Source organism: Pestalotiopsis fici (assembly GCF_000516985.1).
Source record: "Pestalotiopsis fici W106-1 unplaced genomic scaffold PFICI_Scf_5, whole genome shotgun sequence".
Lineage (NCBI taxonomy): Eukaryota > Fungi > Ascomycota > Sordariomycetes > Amphisphaeriales > Sporocadaceae > Pestalotiopsis > Pestalotiopsis fici.
This window is the reverse complement of record NW_006917095.1, coordinates 2,346,700-2,363,014: the sequence shown is the minus strand read 5'-3', so window position 1 is coordinate 2,363,014 and position 16,315 is coordinate 2,346,700. Positions and strand designations below refer to the sequence as shown.

At 51.3% G+C, this 16,315-nt stretch overlaps 7 protein-coding genes across 7 annotated transcripts; 5 read left to right on the top strand and 2 right to left on the bottom strand.

Moving 5' to 3' along the window:
- Positions 1 to 834: 834 nt before the first annotated feature.
- On the top strand, positions 835 to 3,378 carry PFICI_08025 (uncharacterized protein; the record flags this gene model as incomplete). Its single annotated transcript, XM_007836606.1, has 2 exons — positions 835 to 3,243; positions 3,304 to 3,378. 2 exons carry the CDS (start codon positions 835 to 837, stop codon positions 3,376 to 3,378), a joined length of 2,484 nt encoding a protein of 827 aa, XP_007834797.1.
- A 1,451-nt stretch (positions 3,379 to 4,829) lies between these two features.
- PFICI_08024 (Histone H4) lies at positions 4,830 to 5,422 on the top strand (the record flags this gene model as incomplete). Its single annotated transcript, XM_007836605.1, has 3 exons — positions 4,830 to 4,839; positions 5,064 to 5,201; positions 5,259 to 5,422. The coding sequence occupies 3 exons, from the start codon at positions 4,830 to 4,832 to the stop codon at positions 5,420 to 5,422; spliced, it is 312 nt and encodes a 103-aa protein (XP_007834796.1).
- A 654-nt stretch (positions 5,423 to 6,076) lies between these two features.
- PFICI_08023 (uncharacterized protein) lies at positions 6,077 to 6,686 on the bottom strand (the record flags this gene model as incomplete). The annotated part of the gene is made up of 2 exons (XM_007836604.1): positions 6,077 to 6,392; positions 6,502 to 6,686. The coding sequence occupies 2 exons, from the start codon at positions 6,684 to 6,686 to the stop codon at positions 6,077 to 6,079; spliced, it is 501 nt and encodes a 166-aa protein (XP_007834795.1).
- A 445-nt stretch (positions 6,687 to 7,131) lies between these two features.
- PFICI_08022 (uncharacterized protein) lies at positions 7,132 to 7,742 on the top strand (the record flags this gene model as incomplete). The annotated part of the gene is made up of 2 exons (XM_007836603.1): positions 7,132 to 7,187; positions 7,319 to 7,742. 2 exons carry the CDS (start codon positions 7,132 to 7,134, stop codon positions 7,740 to 7,742), a joined length of 480 nt encoding a protein of 159 aa, XP_007834794.1.
- Positions 7,743 to 8,158: 416 nt separating this feature from the next.
- Positions 8,159 to 9,053, bottom strand: PFICI_08021 (uncharacterized protein; the record flags this gene model as incomplete). The annotated part of the gene is made up of 3 exons (XM_007836602.1): positions 8,159 to 8,564; positions 8,764 to 8,897; positions 8,988 to 9,053. 3 exons carry the CDS (start codon positions 9,051 to 9,053, stop codon positions 8,159 to 8,161), a joined length of 606 nt encoding a protein of 201 aa, XP_007834793.1.
- Positions 9,054 to 9,626: 573 nt separating this feature from the next.
- PFICI_08020 (uncharacterized protein) lies at positions 9,627 to 12,336 on the top strand (the record flags this gene model as incomplete). Its single annotated transcript, XM_007836601.1, has 2 exons — positions 9,627 to 9,968; positions 10,024 to 12,336. The coding sequence occupies 2 exons, from the start codon at positions 9,627 to 9,629 to the stop codon at positions 12,334 to 12,336; spliced, it is 2,655 nt and encodes an 884-aa protein (XP_007834792.1).
- Positions 12,337 to 13,740: 1,404 nt separating this feature from the next.
- PFICI_08019 (uncharacterized protein) lies at positions 13,741 to 15,034 on the top strand (the record flags this gene model as incomplete). The annotated part of the gene is made up of 2 exons (XM_007836600.1): positions 13,741 to 13,846; positions 13,914 to 15,034. 2 exons carry the CDS (start codon positions 13,741 to 13,743, stop codon positions 15,032 to 15,034), a joined length of 1,227 nt encoding a protein of 408 aa, XP_007834791.1.
- Positions 15,035 to 16,315: the final 1,281 nt, after the last annotated feature.

The window sequence follows — 16,315 nt, the reverse complement described above, 5'->3', positions numbered from 1 at the left end:
CGTATTAGACTTTTTACGGTTAGGCGCCCGCATCCCTCCCGATTGATTGATTGTTGCTGGGCGGCCACAGCACCGGGGTCTTGGAAACTTGGGCGGCCGGTTCCAGGCAGGCGCCCAACCAATCACAGGCATGTTTGGCGCTTCTACCACAACATTGAGAAGCTCGGACGGCAACCAGGGAACGCCTGTCGACGGTTCAATGTTATCCATGCCACCTTTTTGACTTCAGCCTGCAAGCGACAGAGAGCAGGTCATTTTTTCTCTCCTGGATGACGATCGTGGAGGCTGCCCATAGGTCACTTGCAGAGAACAGTCTAGAGGACTCTCATCTGCTAAAAAGGAGCGGTCAAATCTCGAAATCCTACGCCCCGGACAAACCGACATGCAGTAACGGGCCAGCAACTCTCGTGCCCAACCTTCGATTTTGGTGCACGCACGTCGCCTCAGATGCGTGAGCGAGGAAGCAGCGAACAGGACTTTGCGCCAGCCCTCGTCCTCGTCCACTACAACCAAGAGCCTACCCGACTGGCCAAGGCCGTGCTCTAGGTTGCCATATTCCAACCACGACTTTCAATCCAGCACATTCATCCAACCTTCGCACCACATCGCTCGATCCCTCTTGGACGTCTTGCCGCCGCGTTCACAGACACGGAGACTCGCCTGCACAGTTTGTGTCGCTGTAACCCGGCCCACAACAGCGGGCTCGATACATTTGCAGGAAACGGTTGACCATTTCCACACGCCCGTACCGACTGTGTCCACGGCACCTCATGGCCATACACAAATAGCCTCCGTGTTTTTGCACCGCCCTAATCATCACGAGTGACGTTCGTCATGGGGCTCTCAGCACAGGCCGTGACAGGCCAGCTGAGACAGCTTATTTACTATCATCTCGACAATATCAATTACGAGAATGCCCTATTCTACGCCGAGAGACTTGTTGCCCACGATCCGCGCTCCAGCGAAACCGCCTACCTCGTCTCCCTCAGTTACTTTCGTCTGGGCGACTACCGCTCCGCGCACGAGTTCAGCAAACCTCTTGGCTACCGGGGCGTACATTTAGGTTGCGCATATATATTCGCTCAAGCTTGCCTTGTCCTCGAGCGCTATAGGGATGGCATCGCGGCCCTGGAAAAGTCTAGAGGACTATGGACCAATAAATTCAGCTTTGGTAAACACGGCCCTTCAACTCGGGCTTCGAATCCCGATTCTGCCAGCGTCGCCTGCTTGCTTGGCAAGCTGTACCGAGCATATGACGACAAGAAAAAGGCCATTTCGTGCTTTGAGGAGTCGTTGAAAATCAATCCCTTCATGTGGGATGCTTTTACTGCATTATGTGACATGGGTGCAACCATTAGGACACAAAATGTTTTCAAACTGAATGAGACGCTTCTTCAAGGGTTCGAATCAGATCAGACAAGTGGTGTCCTATCGGAGCAAAATGGCACCAATGCACCCGAGGTTCCGATATCCAGGAAAGCAACACAACGAAATCTGAACCATGGACCATCGGATCCATTTGAGCCCCACAAATCCACGGATAGTGACGCTCTCACAGGCAACAATCTGCTTTCGACGTCGATTACAGAGAACGATTTCATGCTGAAGATTAGTGCGGCACGTTCCAGAATGGCTGGCAGCACGATACCAGTGCCAGATGGCCTAGACGCGCCGTTGACGACCAATATTGATGCTCCGTACATTGCTCGGACAGGATATCCTCCTGAACCGCCGGCCCACGGAGCACCTCGAAAGACCAAAACTGCCGCGGCAACCGAATCCTCAAATATAGCAGATGCGCCGCCCAGGGTGGGCTACCGACTCGGGACGAGGCGCACACAGCGGCAGCAGGAAAAGGTGCAGGAAGAGCAGTCTGTAGAACCATCACATCCCCATATGTTGAGAGCTTCCGCCTCGGCAGCAGTTTCTGGTATCGAGAGGAAGCGAACTGTCTCCGGCCAACCTGTCCAGCCACGGCAACAGTCTGAAGAACCTGGAGCACCGCCAAGACGAAGTACAAGAATCAACATGTTCAAAGGTACCAGCACAAGGACCAACTCGGGAGCCGCAACGGTCGGCGCTGTTCCTGCGCGAGAATTGAAGAAGGCTAGGCCCCCAATTTCAAGGATCATGCGACCGACCTCTGCTGCCGGAGCAAGTGTCGGCAGGGCCGTAAGCGGGAACCGGAAACCGGTAGAAGATCATGGGATGGACGTTGACCACGCCGAGGCACCTAGAGTAAAGGAGTTACATCCACCACCCCCGGCAGTGAAAACCGTCGAGCCAGAAGCTGCCAAGGTAGAAGAGGCCTTGAAATCCCTCCTCGGTCTCTTGAAGGCTTTCGGCTCTGGTTATCTCGCTTTGTCACAGTTTCAATGCTCAGATGCCCTGGTGGCGTACAACTCACTGCCTTCGGGTCATAAGAACACGCCTTGGGTATTATCACAGATGGGTCGAGCCTACTATGAGCAAGCGTCATATGCAAAGGCCGAGGAATGCTACAGGAAACTGCGCGTTTTGGCGCCTTCTCGGATTGAAGATATGGAGGTCTACTCGACTATCCTGTGGTTCCTCAAGCGAGAAATCGACTTGTCCTTTTTGGCACACGAGCTAGTTGACTCCTCGTGGAATAGTCCACAAGCATGGTGTGCACTGGGGAATGCATGGTCTTTAGCTCGCGACCACGAACAAGCGCTTCGGTGCTTCAAGCGCGCCACGCAGCTCAATCCCAAGTTTGCCTACGCATATACCTTGCAGGGCCACGAACATGTCGCTAATGAAGAATACGACAAGGCTCTCACGGCCTACCGCCAGGCTATATCGGCGGATCGACGTCATTACAATGCATACTATGGCATTGGACGCGTGTATGAAAAGCTTGGTAATTACGACAAGGCATACGCGCACTTCCATTCTGCATCAGTCATCAACCCCACGAATGCTGTTCTGATTTGTTGCATCGGAAACGTCTTGGAGAAGCAGCGCCAAACTGTACAGGCGTTGCAATACTTCAGCAAAGCCACGGAGCTGGCACCGAATGCTGCCCAAACACGATACAAGAAGGCACGTGCCCTATTGGCACTTGGTCAGTTTGAAGCTGCACAGACGGAGCTCGAAATTCTAAAGGACCTTGCGCCCGATGAGGCCACGGTGCATTTCCTCCTTGGTAAATTGTACAAATGCCTTGGCGACAACGGCGCTGCCATTAGGCACTATACTATTGCTTTGAACTTGGATCCAAAGGTATTTCGGCTCCCCTCTCATGCTGACCGAAGATACTCGAACGCTAACTGGTGCTCTTAGGCAAATCAACAAATCAAAGAGGCAATTGAAAGCCTGGAAGACGAGGAAGGCTACGACGACTCCATGATGGCATGATACTAATGTGTTGAGTCTTGCATGAAACTGCATGTTGGGAATGAGCTCCCTTTTGTGTATGCATCTTTTCAGCAGCATGGTATCGGTTCTTGGCAAAGTCTGGAGAGAATGTGCGATTTCTGTCCAGACTAGGATTATGAGGTGACGAGATCAGACAGAATGACTTATTGTCTGAGCATGATATTGGTTTGGCATCGCAAAGGCGTTCTGGGATCAACAGGAGGAAACAATTCGGAGTCGCATTGAATGTCAGGGCTTAGAGTTGGCCTGCACATGGCAGCCGGTCATCTTGTTTACAGGTAGCAGTATCACACAGGATTGTGGATATGTAAATTAAGAAAGCTGCGTTAGGACGCCTTTGGGGCTGGATGAGAAAGAATTGACGACAACTGTCTTCAAGAGCATATACTATAAGAATACCAGAGAGAGGTGATACATGATTTTTGCATTTCCCGGGTTCATAAAACGATAAAACGACTATAAATGTGCTAGCCAAGGTTTCCTGGCGGGGGATCTGTCTAGCACATGGGGTTCAAGTAGTATAATCGTGGGGACCAAGCATGTGGTTCAAGACGTATGCTGACTTGGGCCAGATGGCTTCAGGCTTCGTATTCCACTACATGAACATTCCGCACCGCAGCTGAATTCCGAGGCATTTATTCCAACAAAAGAGGAGAATTGAACAAAGGACAAGGCGTGCAGTAGTCTCCATGTCTTTAGTCAGCTTACCTCAGCTCCAGCACTAATCAAGCTAGGAGATCTGATTGATCAAATGATGCTTAGGTGAAGAAACATGACGAGCAAAGCCCAGTCTACCCTCATCATATCAATCGATACAATCTTGTCGATTCCAATAATATATATAGTAAGGCCCGATGTTGGAGCAAGGACGAGATGATACTTTGTGTGCAATGTTGGTTATGAGTTCACGTCCAGTCGCGAATAGTAGACCGACTATTGTTGTTGAAGCGACGACGCACAGACCCGATTGGACAGAGTCGCGTCGTTATATATGGACCTGCATAGACAGTAGCGCGTGCACGGGCCATTTTTAGACTCGGTTATCCGCCCGAAAAACACAGCAAAATAACAGCCAAAAAACGGAAGCTCCTGCACCCCGGATCAGAGACTCGATAGGAATTAAAAAGAGCGACCCCCAGGCAGGCGCTGATTTTTTAAAACAACGGGCAATTACCACCCCAAAGCAGACTAGTGCTTCAGCAAACCCGCCAAATCAGTCGCAACCCAAGGCTGCACAATCAGTAACTGCTGTGTCCCTCACAAATAAATCCAAAGCCCCCAGGAACCTCGCCCTTCTCCCGTTTCTCCTCCCTTCCCCTTTACAGCAATCAAAGCCAACATCAATTTCATCAACAATCGACCATCGCGTCATCAAGTGCATCCACTTTCCCATCAACTAAACACATTCGCACTCAACCCCATTAATCAAAATGACTGGACGTAAGTTGCATACTATTCTCGCGTCTCTATTTGCATCGCAACTACGCGTTGCATCAGACCTCGTTGCCGTTGAGTGATCTTGGTGGGGTGTGGTGATGGCTTCCAATATGACGCGCCTACTTCATCCATACCCCACCACAACATTACGACGCGACCCCTGATGCATCGTGTATTGCCACATTGCCATGTCATTCTCTCAACAAACTAACGCATCATCTTCATAGGCGGCAAGGGCGGAAAGGGTCTCGGAAAGGGTGGTGCCAAGCGCCACCGAAAGATTCTTCGTGACAACATCCAGGGTATCACCAAGCCCGCTATCCGACGTCTCGCTCGTCGTGGTGGTGTCAAGCGTATCTCTGCCAGTAAGTCACCCATTCAAGTTTACTATACCCATCGGACGCTAATCCTTTTCTTCACAGTGATCTACGAGGAGACCCGTGGTGTCCTGAAGTCCTTCCTTGAGGGTGTCATCCGTGACGCTGTCACCTATACTGAGCACGCCAAGCGCAAGACCGTCACCTCGCTTGACGTTGTCTACGCCCTCAAGCGCCAGGGCCGCACCCTGTACGGTTTCGGTGGTTAAGCGATGCAACTCTTGCATTGTCTCCCACGGGAGTTCTCTCAATTCTGCGATTTGCGGTAATGGTTGGCATGATACACTACTGGCGTTTTGGACTTTTGCACAAAGGGGGATTATGGTTTTGCGTATGATTTGAATAATTGCGAATGGGCGTTGTCGAGCTCAGGATCCAGACTGGATGAGCCGACTAAAGCATAGCCACGCAAACTAAATTACATGATACTGAATCAACTCGCGCTTTGCTTCGGCGGCGTCAATAAGAACAAACAATAGCGACGTCTTCATTCCTCTATCCGTGATAAAACTATGTGATGGCGGAATTCGAGGCGACTGCACTCGAAAGTACCGTACATGTGACCATGATATTCTGTCGTGGCTATTGTCTACCTGAACTCCGTAACGCCAGGCTCGATGGAATCATTAACTTCTATCTCCCGTCTTGAGTGTACCGTTCACTTTTTCCAAGCCCTTGCCAGAGCGCAATGAGAATCCTCATGCCTCTGAGCAAGTATACGGCTTATGGTGTCCAACGCTATCAACGCCGCCACGCAAGCAGTCTGCATGACACTCTGGGTTGAAGAGCATGACCGAGCTTTTAGGGATCATAATATCGTTGAAATGGCCCTGTATTTGCTGTTTCCTACGAAAGAACAGCTTTTACAGGTACTTTCTCCCCGCGGCGGCAACGCGCTGCCGAAAGACGGGACTCGTGACCTCCATGTTGACGCGGTAAAAGGGACTCATGCAGGCCTTTACCCAGTTCTCGTAGACTTCAGTAAAGAAGCTGCGGACGGCCTCTTCGGTCTGCGGCGAGGTCGGGTTGGCGGCGATGCTGGTGCTCGAGGAGCGAGCCGACGACGACGAGGCGGCCGAGGGCTGTACGGGCTGGTGCAGCAGCAGGAACTTGATGTTGCTGGGGGTTACGAAGCAGGAAATGTACGAGTTGAAGAAGCGGTCGACGTGCTTGAGGTACCTGGCCGGATGAGAGGTCAAAAAGTTAGTCTCGCTGTATTTCTGGTTTGACTGCTCCCTGTTGCGCCCATGTTCGTGAAGGACTTGAATGGAAATCGTGACCGACGTACATTTGGCTGGTTCCCCATTGCACCTCTTCCACAATGTCTAGGGACGAGTGCACGATGAACTGGTTCATGTGCCGCGACTCCTCGCTAAAGCGCGACTGCCCATCGCCGCCCTGCTTCGAGGTTCCAAACTCGTGCTCGAACAGCGGGTTGTCCTGCGTGCCGACGATGACGAAGTAGTATGACATGGTGAGCGGTCGACGCAATCGTGCTGAAGGCCAGTGTTGTAAGTGATGTGTGTCGAAGAGTTTCGTTATTGGAATATCATGGGTATCATTCGAGTTGGGCGCAACTTGTCATTTCGTGATTCGAATTATCCCCGGCCCCAGCGTACGGGTTCCGATGTTCAACACGGCGCATCACGGGCGGTCCCCTCTGCGAGTTGAGAGCTTGCGGAACGAGCTAGCCTGGGGGGTGGTTGTCCCCTTATGGTGGGGCCGTATTCCATTGTGGAGAGAGTGTTTTTTTTGGCTCCGGATTTCCATGGACATTGGCATTGGATTGTGGCACGTGCACCCAAATCGTGGTTCTCGAACTTTTTGTGAGCCTTCCAACGCGAGGCGGCCGTTTCTTGGGGAAAGGAATCATTTGTTCGATTCCCAATTCTTCCAACCACCACAACTCCCAGACACAATGTTTGGCTTCGGCGCATTCAGGGCGACGAGTGCGCTCTCGTCGGGTCTCTTATGGTACGTCAGGGTTATACTGGGCAAAGCTTCTGGGCTGCGAGAGGCTTCGCCAAGGATATTCATTGCCCATCCCAGGAGACACCTCCTTCGTGGACCAATTATACTGACGTTTCTTTTTTGCGATTCAACAGGAAGACCCCATGGCGCCTGTCAAAGTTCCAGAAGCTGAGGCAACGAAGAAGACTGCGGGCCGTCGACTCGGTGATTGCGACCCTGGACGCTGCGCTGGCCAAGAAGGGCGAGTCGGTCAAGAGCATTGAAACGTGGAAGCAGGAGATGCCGACCGAGGCCGAGATGCTGCCCCGAGACAAGTACACCATGTTTGACCGCAAGGAGAAGAGATACAGGAAGGGAATTCATAGTGAGTTTTGGAGCTTTCATATTGCCATTCTTGCCAGGGCGTGCAAATGGCCAAGATCAAACCTTGGAAAGGATGCATACCGACGAGCGAGGAACGCGTACAACTTGTTTTTGGACCGTTGGCTGACCTGGAGAAAAACAGAGCTACCAAAGTGGACGAGAGTATCACAGAGAGTCAACCCTCCGGGTTACTAAGGAGCAAGCCTCGGTGGAGTGGAATACATCTATTGTGGATGGCCAACACGAACAAACGCATCCATTCAGTCCTCAAAGCATCCCTGCTTGGGATATTGACATATCACAAACGAACATCGATGCCGGGTACGGCAGGTGCAGACAAATAAGCAGTCTGTAACATTAGGATTGCAATGTATATTACTGTAACAGATCATTCGGGCTTCAGAGGACAGGCTCGCTGTACATGAGATGATATAGACGATCTCAATGTTTAAAAATAAACCATCTCAATGTTCTTTTTTGGTTCCTCTTTGCTTCTTGGTCGCTAGCATTTATGGCAACACCTCGATCCTCAAAATCACAGGCTTTCGTTGGCCTCTGCCGAGGGTATCTCATGTTATACAAGTCAACTGCTTTAGCTGCATTCCAGGTACTTATCTCAGCCTGCCGTAGTCCTTCTCCATCTGCTCATCCTTGTCATGCTCGCGGTCCCGCTCGTTGTCTCTCATTCTCTCGGATTGGATGGCACGGCCAAGACCACCACGGCCTTCGTCAAAGTCATCTCGGTACTCATCGCGCACTTGACCGCCCGACTTGCCACGACCGTACTGTCGGCCCTCCTCAAAGCCCGGATCCAGATCCGTCCTGATGATACGCTCGTCCAGTTTCGTGCCGCCAATGTACTTGAGGCAGTCTAATGCGTCCTGATGCGTGTAGTACTCTACGAAGCAGAAGCCGCATGGCGTTTTCTGGAACCGGTCAAGACCCATGATGAGACGCTTGATTTCGCCGCATTTGGAAAAGAGATCATAGACCTGCTCTTCAGTTGTATAGAAAGAACTGTTTTATTGTTAGTATTCAAGGCTGAAAGAAATGGAGGAGGCACATGTGAGTGAGTGAGGTAGGCCAGGCACGTATTCCAAGCCAAGCATCATTTGTTGTCGCTGCGCTCATGCAATAGATTCAAAGAATGAGCCCAACGAATTGAAGCTGGTTCCAAAAGTCCTACATCCCGCCTCACTGAAAGGGAATGGCTTACAGATTGCCAACATATAATGTGGTGGCGTTAGCAAGAGGGTCTTCTTCAGGCTTGTCCTCTGGTTTCTGATCAATCATCTCCGCGTCTCCATCTCTGTCGTCGCGGCCGCGATCATTCCGCCTGCGCTTATTATTCTGTGAAGGTTGGGTAAGTATTTGCCTCCAGACGGAAACTTGCAGTAACAGGTCTGAGATATGTGGATTTGACCAAGCAAGTAGACTTACCCTGCTCTGATAGTAGGCGCTGGGGCGGTCCAGTCTTTCGACTGTGTTTCTGAAACCACCGCGCATAATGACAGTCTTCTCTTCTGCAGTCAATTGAATGAAGAACGAGTTTCAGCAACTGCGTCCGACCGGAGTATCTCAGAGAATTGCAAGGTTGTTGATGATGAAAGTGGTGAATGATGAAAGGCTGAACCAATAAAACCCAAGCCCCTGCTGAAGGAAAGGCTGCGCAACTGCTTGTTGGAGCTCGGGCCCTTTTCCGGATGCTGGAGCTTCCACTCTTTGGCTCTAGCCTCTAGAACCAGGCAACGGAACGCGACTGGGCGCGCTGCAAGACTTGCAGGGATGCGCCTGTAGCTATTCTCTTTTGGCCTGAGCCCGCTAAAAAGTGCTAAAGTTTGGAGCTCTCGTTGCTCCGGCGGCTTCCAGGCTTGAGCAGGGCGTTCGTGCAAAGGAATTCTCAACCTTCGTCACAAACAATTGAACCGCGACCACACCCTCTTGCGACAATTCCAGCTTTCAGAGTGGCTCGCAAGAGACGGAGTAATTCCTGATCTGGCTCTTCGCAGCGCAGATGCGCAGCCTCTAATACCCCATACTCCCTACAACCGCCTTGCCAGAGGGAAGAGAGAAAAAAACATGCCTAAAATAAAAGGTTGGACGCCCGCCTGGCTCGACAAGCCTGCTCCAGGCTCAAACCTCTTTGCACCCGCCAATGTCGACAGCAAGAGCTCTCCTTTTACCTCGAAAACGAAGCCAAAGCCCGGCCCTACGCGCACGATAGCTCAGTCTGGGTCTCAGGTTTTTGTCGCTGTCGGAAAGGAAGTCAGATGGGCCGACCTGATCGACCTCAAGGAAAGATGGGAGGAGAGGACTTCAAGAGGCCGCTCTGGTGCCAGAGTCAAGCGGGAGAGCTCTGGAAATATGAGTGAAGACGATATTCTCAAGGCTGCTGCTGAGGAAGACTATGCTGGCTTCCGCGTGAGTCCACTACAGCTCCCGCCTAACTAACTGGGTCCTAACATTTAATCTCCAGACCATCAATGTTTCTGTCGGATCCGACATCAAGCAGCTAGTCATTTCTCCCTTCTCAGATTACCTGGCCGTGTTAACGACTCATACTGTTCGCATCTGTGCTGTACCAGATCTGGCCCACCTGTCACAACCCAACAACGAAATCATCAAGCCGAAGTGGTGGACTTTAGGACCAACGACTCACGTTGTGGATCGGTCGCCTGTTGCATCTGCATTATGGCATCCCCTTGGAGTCAACGGCTCAGCCCTGGTGACGGTCACTACTGATGCTGTGGTCAGGGTTTGGGAGCTCAACCCTCTAGACCGGTGGTCCTTTGATAAGCCCACTCTAACTATCGATCTAATCAAGCTGGCAGATGGCACGTCCTTGGACCAGAACTTTTCTGCCTCGACTGATGTAACGCGCAAGGGATTTTCGGCCGACTCTTTTGAAATGGATGTCGCTGCCGCATGCTTTGCTGGCCGAGGCTCGGGCGGTTGGGCGCCAATGACACTATGGGTTGCAATGACTGAAGGTGACGTCTATGCTCTGTGCCCGCTCCTGCCAAGCAAATGGGCTCCTCCGCCTACTCTTATACCATCTCTGTCAGTTGGCATTGTCGGCAATCTTGCTGCCGTTGAGGATGATCCGGCTGTCTCGGTCGCTCGAAAGCTCTTGGCACAACAGCAGCTGGACTGGATGACCGATCTGGACAACCAGGAGCCCACTGAGGTGGACGGTCCCCTGGGAGAAGCACCCGCCGAGATCTACAACCGACCCAGCAGACCCGGCATCGTACCGCGGCTTCAGGGCCCGTTTGTTCTGGACATGAGTCCGGAAATGGAAGACGACCAAGACACGGAGTTGACGGACATCTTTGTTATTGGTCAGAAACTGGACACGGCCGAGTTGATGATGGGCGAAGATGAAGAACTCGAGGTCGATGACATTGATCAAGAGGGGTTATCGCTCAATGTCATCTGTTTGCTCTCGTCGAGCGGTCAATTGCGCGTGTGTCTTGACACTGATGGAGTTGAAGCACAGTGGCTACCGCCGCGGAACAAGTTCAGAATAATCAGACAAGAGAATGAGCCTGAGCCAACCTTGCTAACATTCCAGACTCTCGACACTTTGAGCAGCTTGGAAATGACAGAAGGTGCCTGGCCCATGTTCAGTCACGACGTTACTTCGAGATACGCATTCTACGTGACCAACCCTTCCAGCATAACATATATTTCACTATCGCCCTGGGTCTTCCGACTGGAGAAAGAGCTTCAAGGCGACTCTGATGCTGGATCCGAGTTTAGAATTGATCTGTTGGTCAAAGGTCAAAGTTCCAGTCGCGAAAGGCTGCACACCATTGACGGTGGAGTGGCCAAACCGATACCAGCAGTAGTACCCATTCGGGATCCCGACCTTGGTTATCTTGTTCTCACAGCCACAGATGACGGACCTCTCTGCATTATTTTTGATATGCCAGTGTACGACTTTGAGCCTATCAATTCAGCCTCGCCGAGTCTGGAACGAAGCGACGAGGTGAAACCACTGGACTTCTATGAGCCACGGCCGACCTTCCAGGCTCCACATGTTTTTGAGAGGAACTCCGATTTGCCCGATATGCTATTGAAGCTCAAGACGAGCAAGCACAAGGCTATTGTTGGGCAAGAAGTTCGCCTTTCACCTGCCACCCTTCAGGTGTTCACCGACGCCCATCAGATTCTGAGTGGCGAGACGCATCGCCTTGGAACTGCAGCATCAGAACTGTTTCGCAGGCTTGAGACCTTGCAAGTCGAGCTCAGGAAGCAGATTGCCAAGGCAAATGAGGTCAAATCTAGAGTTGACACCATCACGGGCGAAGACCAGGGCAGTGACCCAGAATCCATCAATACTGCCATCGAAAGGAGAATTCAGGCTGCCAAGCAAAGAGGTGAAGCCTTGAGTCAACGCTTGGAAAATATGCGTCGCACTGTGAGTCGGGCAACCACTCGGGAGCTCAGCGACAAGGAAAGAGCATGGATCAATGAAGTTAGGGGTATGGATGCCAGTATATCTGGCTCAGGTGGTCCCCCTGCTGATGGAGTGTCCCGGTTCAAGCAGATTGGAAAGAGGTATAACGAGGCTAAATCTTTGAAAGAAGAGCTTGCATCCCAGGCAGAAAAGATTGCCCCGACAGCAGGCGACGGTGAGGAGGCTGCTACTGCAGCTTCTGATCTTCGCATACCTGCTGATATTCGGAGGAATAGGCTTAGTCAAGTACGAAGCCTGCTTGAACGTGAGACGGCATTGGTCGACGCGGTCAAGTCGAGGCTGGAAAAACTCGCTGTCAATGGTTGATGGACATGTTTTAGATGGTCGTACTGAGGCGGAATGTAGCAAAAAAGCATGTCCTATCATGTAGTTGGAAATCAGGCTTTGAACAAATGCCGAGCTTGGGCCATGACCTTGGCAATCGCATGATTTCATGGGCAGAACCACAGGGTTGTCATTTGGGCGGTACGACGTGATGGACAACTACTGGATGCTCACACTGTACGAAACGTGCCTCGCTGCGCAGGTGTGTGTGGACTAGCAAGGATACCCAAGCTCGAAGCATTTCGATAAATAGATAGAATATCCCACGTTCTCTCGTCGATCACTGCCGAAATCAGACCTACTACCACTTCAGCTTGCTCCCAACGTTCAAGAAATCTTGGACAATGGGGTGCAGCACTTGAGGCCTGCAACACATGTCACAGCGTGTATCGAGGTGCCGTCGTCGCTCATGTGGTGGTGTTGATGCCTGCTGTACTGTATAATGGGTTGATATAGATTGGATCACGGCCAGGGACAAATCCAGAAACACTGCCGTCTTCAGCCCTGATAATTTACCAGGTTTTGGCTTCGTACGAGGCGACGTGTGTATGGCAAATGCCAAACACAACATGAGAACAGAACCAGGCTGGGGAAATGTCTCAAGCTAGTTGGCTACGACGCTGATAAGACCTTCGGTACCGCAAAGGCATCCAGGTTCAGTTCAGACGACTGCCGGACCCAGGGGCCCTTCCACCATTGAAGCCCAATGACATCTTCCCAGGTAGGCCATTAACGCGTTTTCACCTAATCACCAATCATCTTCTAACCCCTCTGAAGATCTTATATGCCAAACCAAACGTTGCTATAGTCTGAACGCACACCTTTCGAACTAATGCGTGACATACAGATCGGACTTCAAAGCGTCAACATCATGACCTTGATCCGATAGATCATATCTCATTGACTCGGCGCCAAAAGAAGATTTGACGGCTCATGTTTCACACTCGATAGAAAGCTTGCCAGGTGTCTCGCCGAGGCCGATGTGGTTTTCAACGATTCCCCAAGTACAGCGAGCCCACCAACAACACAGATGCAGTGTTACAAGCCCAAGAGAAGTGCCTACCCGTTTCTTCTCCAGCCTGCCCACCATTTGGGAGACGGCGGCAGAGATGAATGGAAACTGGTTGCGTTCATGTGACACAGCTGCTCGTGTGAGGGCCAGGCATCGAAGGTAACAGGCTATTGAGGAGGGCCACTGCATCCTCGATGATCTTGAATGGACCAGCATCCATTTGCGTAGCACCCTCCACGGGACAGGCTTTTTTTTCGTATTGCTCGCCGCCCAGAAGTGCCCAGGTAAGTAAGCCTCATTCAGCCTGCAAAAGAAAGTACAAAAGGGCCTACATCCCGTCCATGGCTCTTTGATAACCCATTAATCTTACTCTCATGATTGTCTACTTGTCCAGTCTCGAGCAAACCATTACAGTCAAAGGAATGGCCCCATCATCTCAGATGTGTTTTGGTAGGGTTGATCACTTGAGCCTAATTGTCGGTATGTTCGACGACGGTACCACAGTCACTAGGAGGAAGATTATTCTAGCTGTGCTAACATGACCTAGAAAACAGCCAATTCATCTCCAATGAAGGCGCCGAGGTTTCGGTGATTACGATCAAAGAGGTTACGGGAGAATGGAAAGCGATTGTATTACGCTTGAATCACGGCGTTCGTGAGGCGCTCCTCTCTTCCGACCCTAGCGAATCGATCCAAAAAGCCATCGAATCACTACATTTGAAGACTGCAGAAGCTGCAGCCATTTACGTCAAGAACAATGGATTTAGCCTCCTTCCTGATCCGAACAAGGACGAAGACGACTTCAGTGACGACGAAACAGTCTCAGTAGTCTCGGAACAGAATGGTAGCTCAAGTGATGACGGTCTATCGGTTTCCGACAGCTCGGATGATGAATTGGTCACTCCAGCCTCGTCGTCATTCAAGGGCAAGCGGTCTGACTCCAAGGCGTCCAAGAAGCGAAGCAAGAGAAGCAAGGCCCGTCGCCCACGTAGCTACGAAGAGAGCGAGGTTTCTGACGAGGATGTCGTTCGTGCGCCTCCTGCGAGATCGGTAGGACCCCGGTGTGCACCTCCACCAGCTCCCCCAGTCTACAATTCTTCATTGAGGCCCATGCATCCGGGCCTGGCGGCCATGCAGCCTCCTCAGCTGCCCAGGTCTCCTGTCTTACCCCCGGGTGGCATGCACGGCGTGCCGCCTCACCCAGGGATGCTACCTCATGGCATGCGACATCCTGGAGTAGTGCGGCCGGCTCGAGTGTATGAGCCCGCAAAGCCGGTACATGACGTCCGCATCACCATCAACTGGCTTCAGCATGGTGAACAGCGCATCTTTGAGTCCACCAATGCCTCCATCAGAGCCTTGCAAGATGCCGCTGTGCTGCACGTTCGCAACCACATGAGCAATTTTGACAATGTCACGCCCATGGACCACTCACCGAACCGAGCGTGGAATCTGAGGGCAGCCGTCAAGCAGGCTTTCTTTGGTGCCGAGGCCTACGACATGAGCAACTACCGTGGTGATGATTTGACAAAGCTCTTCAGCGTTTTGGGCAAGACAGACATTCCCAGTTTCGAGATTGAGGTGGATTATGCGGTGCCTCCTCATCCTCCTGTACCTGCTGGACACGTCATTGGTGGTCCCATGCACAATCATCCCGCCACGGCTTGAGCCTGATTCCTACGGCGACAAGTGATAGAGGATGAAATGGTAAGGCTTCTGCATCTGCATTGTTGAGGTTATCATGGCCTGCTTGAGCAGCACTGTCGGCCGGACCTATGCAGCAGCCGCCCGTCATCATCTCATGACCGTTCAAAATCACTTGCTATTCGATGACATGACAAGCTGTGCAGGTAATCTTCATGCTCGTCGACGGCGAATGAAGAAACAAGAGGGACTAATCTCTGTCCTGACTGGATCTTGTTCTACGGCCCACAAAACTTTCACGACTCATACACCCGAATACGTGCTTCCCTTAGTATCAACGAGTTCCGATATGCGGTGGAACGTGTCGTACGTTTACACGTTGCGAAGCGTAGCATTCAACTGCTTCGGCCAATGCTCCATGCAGCCTGGCGCAAAGTTCAACCCTTTTGCCAGTCGACGTGGCTTGGGAACCCTCCTTTCTACACATTTTCTCTCCCCCCGCTGCCTTTGTTTCATCCCGAGCGACCCTCTTGGACGCCGAAATCCGGATCTTCACATTGTTTTTGACATGCATCTCTAACGCATAATATCATGATCTTATCATTGGCTTGTTGGTTCACATTAGCGTGGTCATTAAGGTTCAATATTCTACATTCAATTCCAACACACACTCTCTCTTTTGCTATCTGCTGTATTTACTGGCTCTGATTATCCCATCTGGCACACCCAAAAACAATATAGAAACGAATGATTTCGTATGATTTCTTCTAGTGCCACATATCCATCTGTATCTAGCCGGTATCTGTATGCAATATTGCGCATGACGACTGCAAATTCATTTTTAGCGATTGGACAGAAATACTCAACCGTGAGATCAAAAGGGCGGCAGCATTGCAGAATGCAACTCATCCCGTGTCTATTCAATTCGTCGGTCGATTTGAATTATCTGTATCAAAAACCCTGTCCCACATGGACGGTTGTAACGTCTGCACCTTGACAGTATATCTTTGCTCTTGTTTTCCAACCGACTATATAGCCCGCCTCACTTTTTTGGCAACCCCAACATATGGAGTCGGTACCCGTCATGTGATGGCATATAGGGTGGGTGGGGGGGAGTGCTTTCATTACCCCTTGTCCCTGGAAGCATGTATCCCCCCGACTTTGACCTGCAGCGAATGACACGTCGGAATTTCCTATAGTAGAAACGAAATGCAGACGTTTCTGAACCCGTTTAGCGCATCTGTGAATATAAGAAACGTCAACAGAGAAACACTGAATGTGAGAGCCTCATCGGTCTCATTGAAA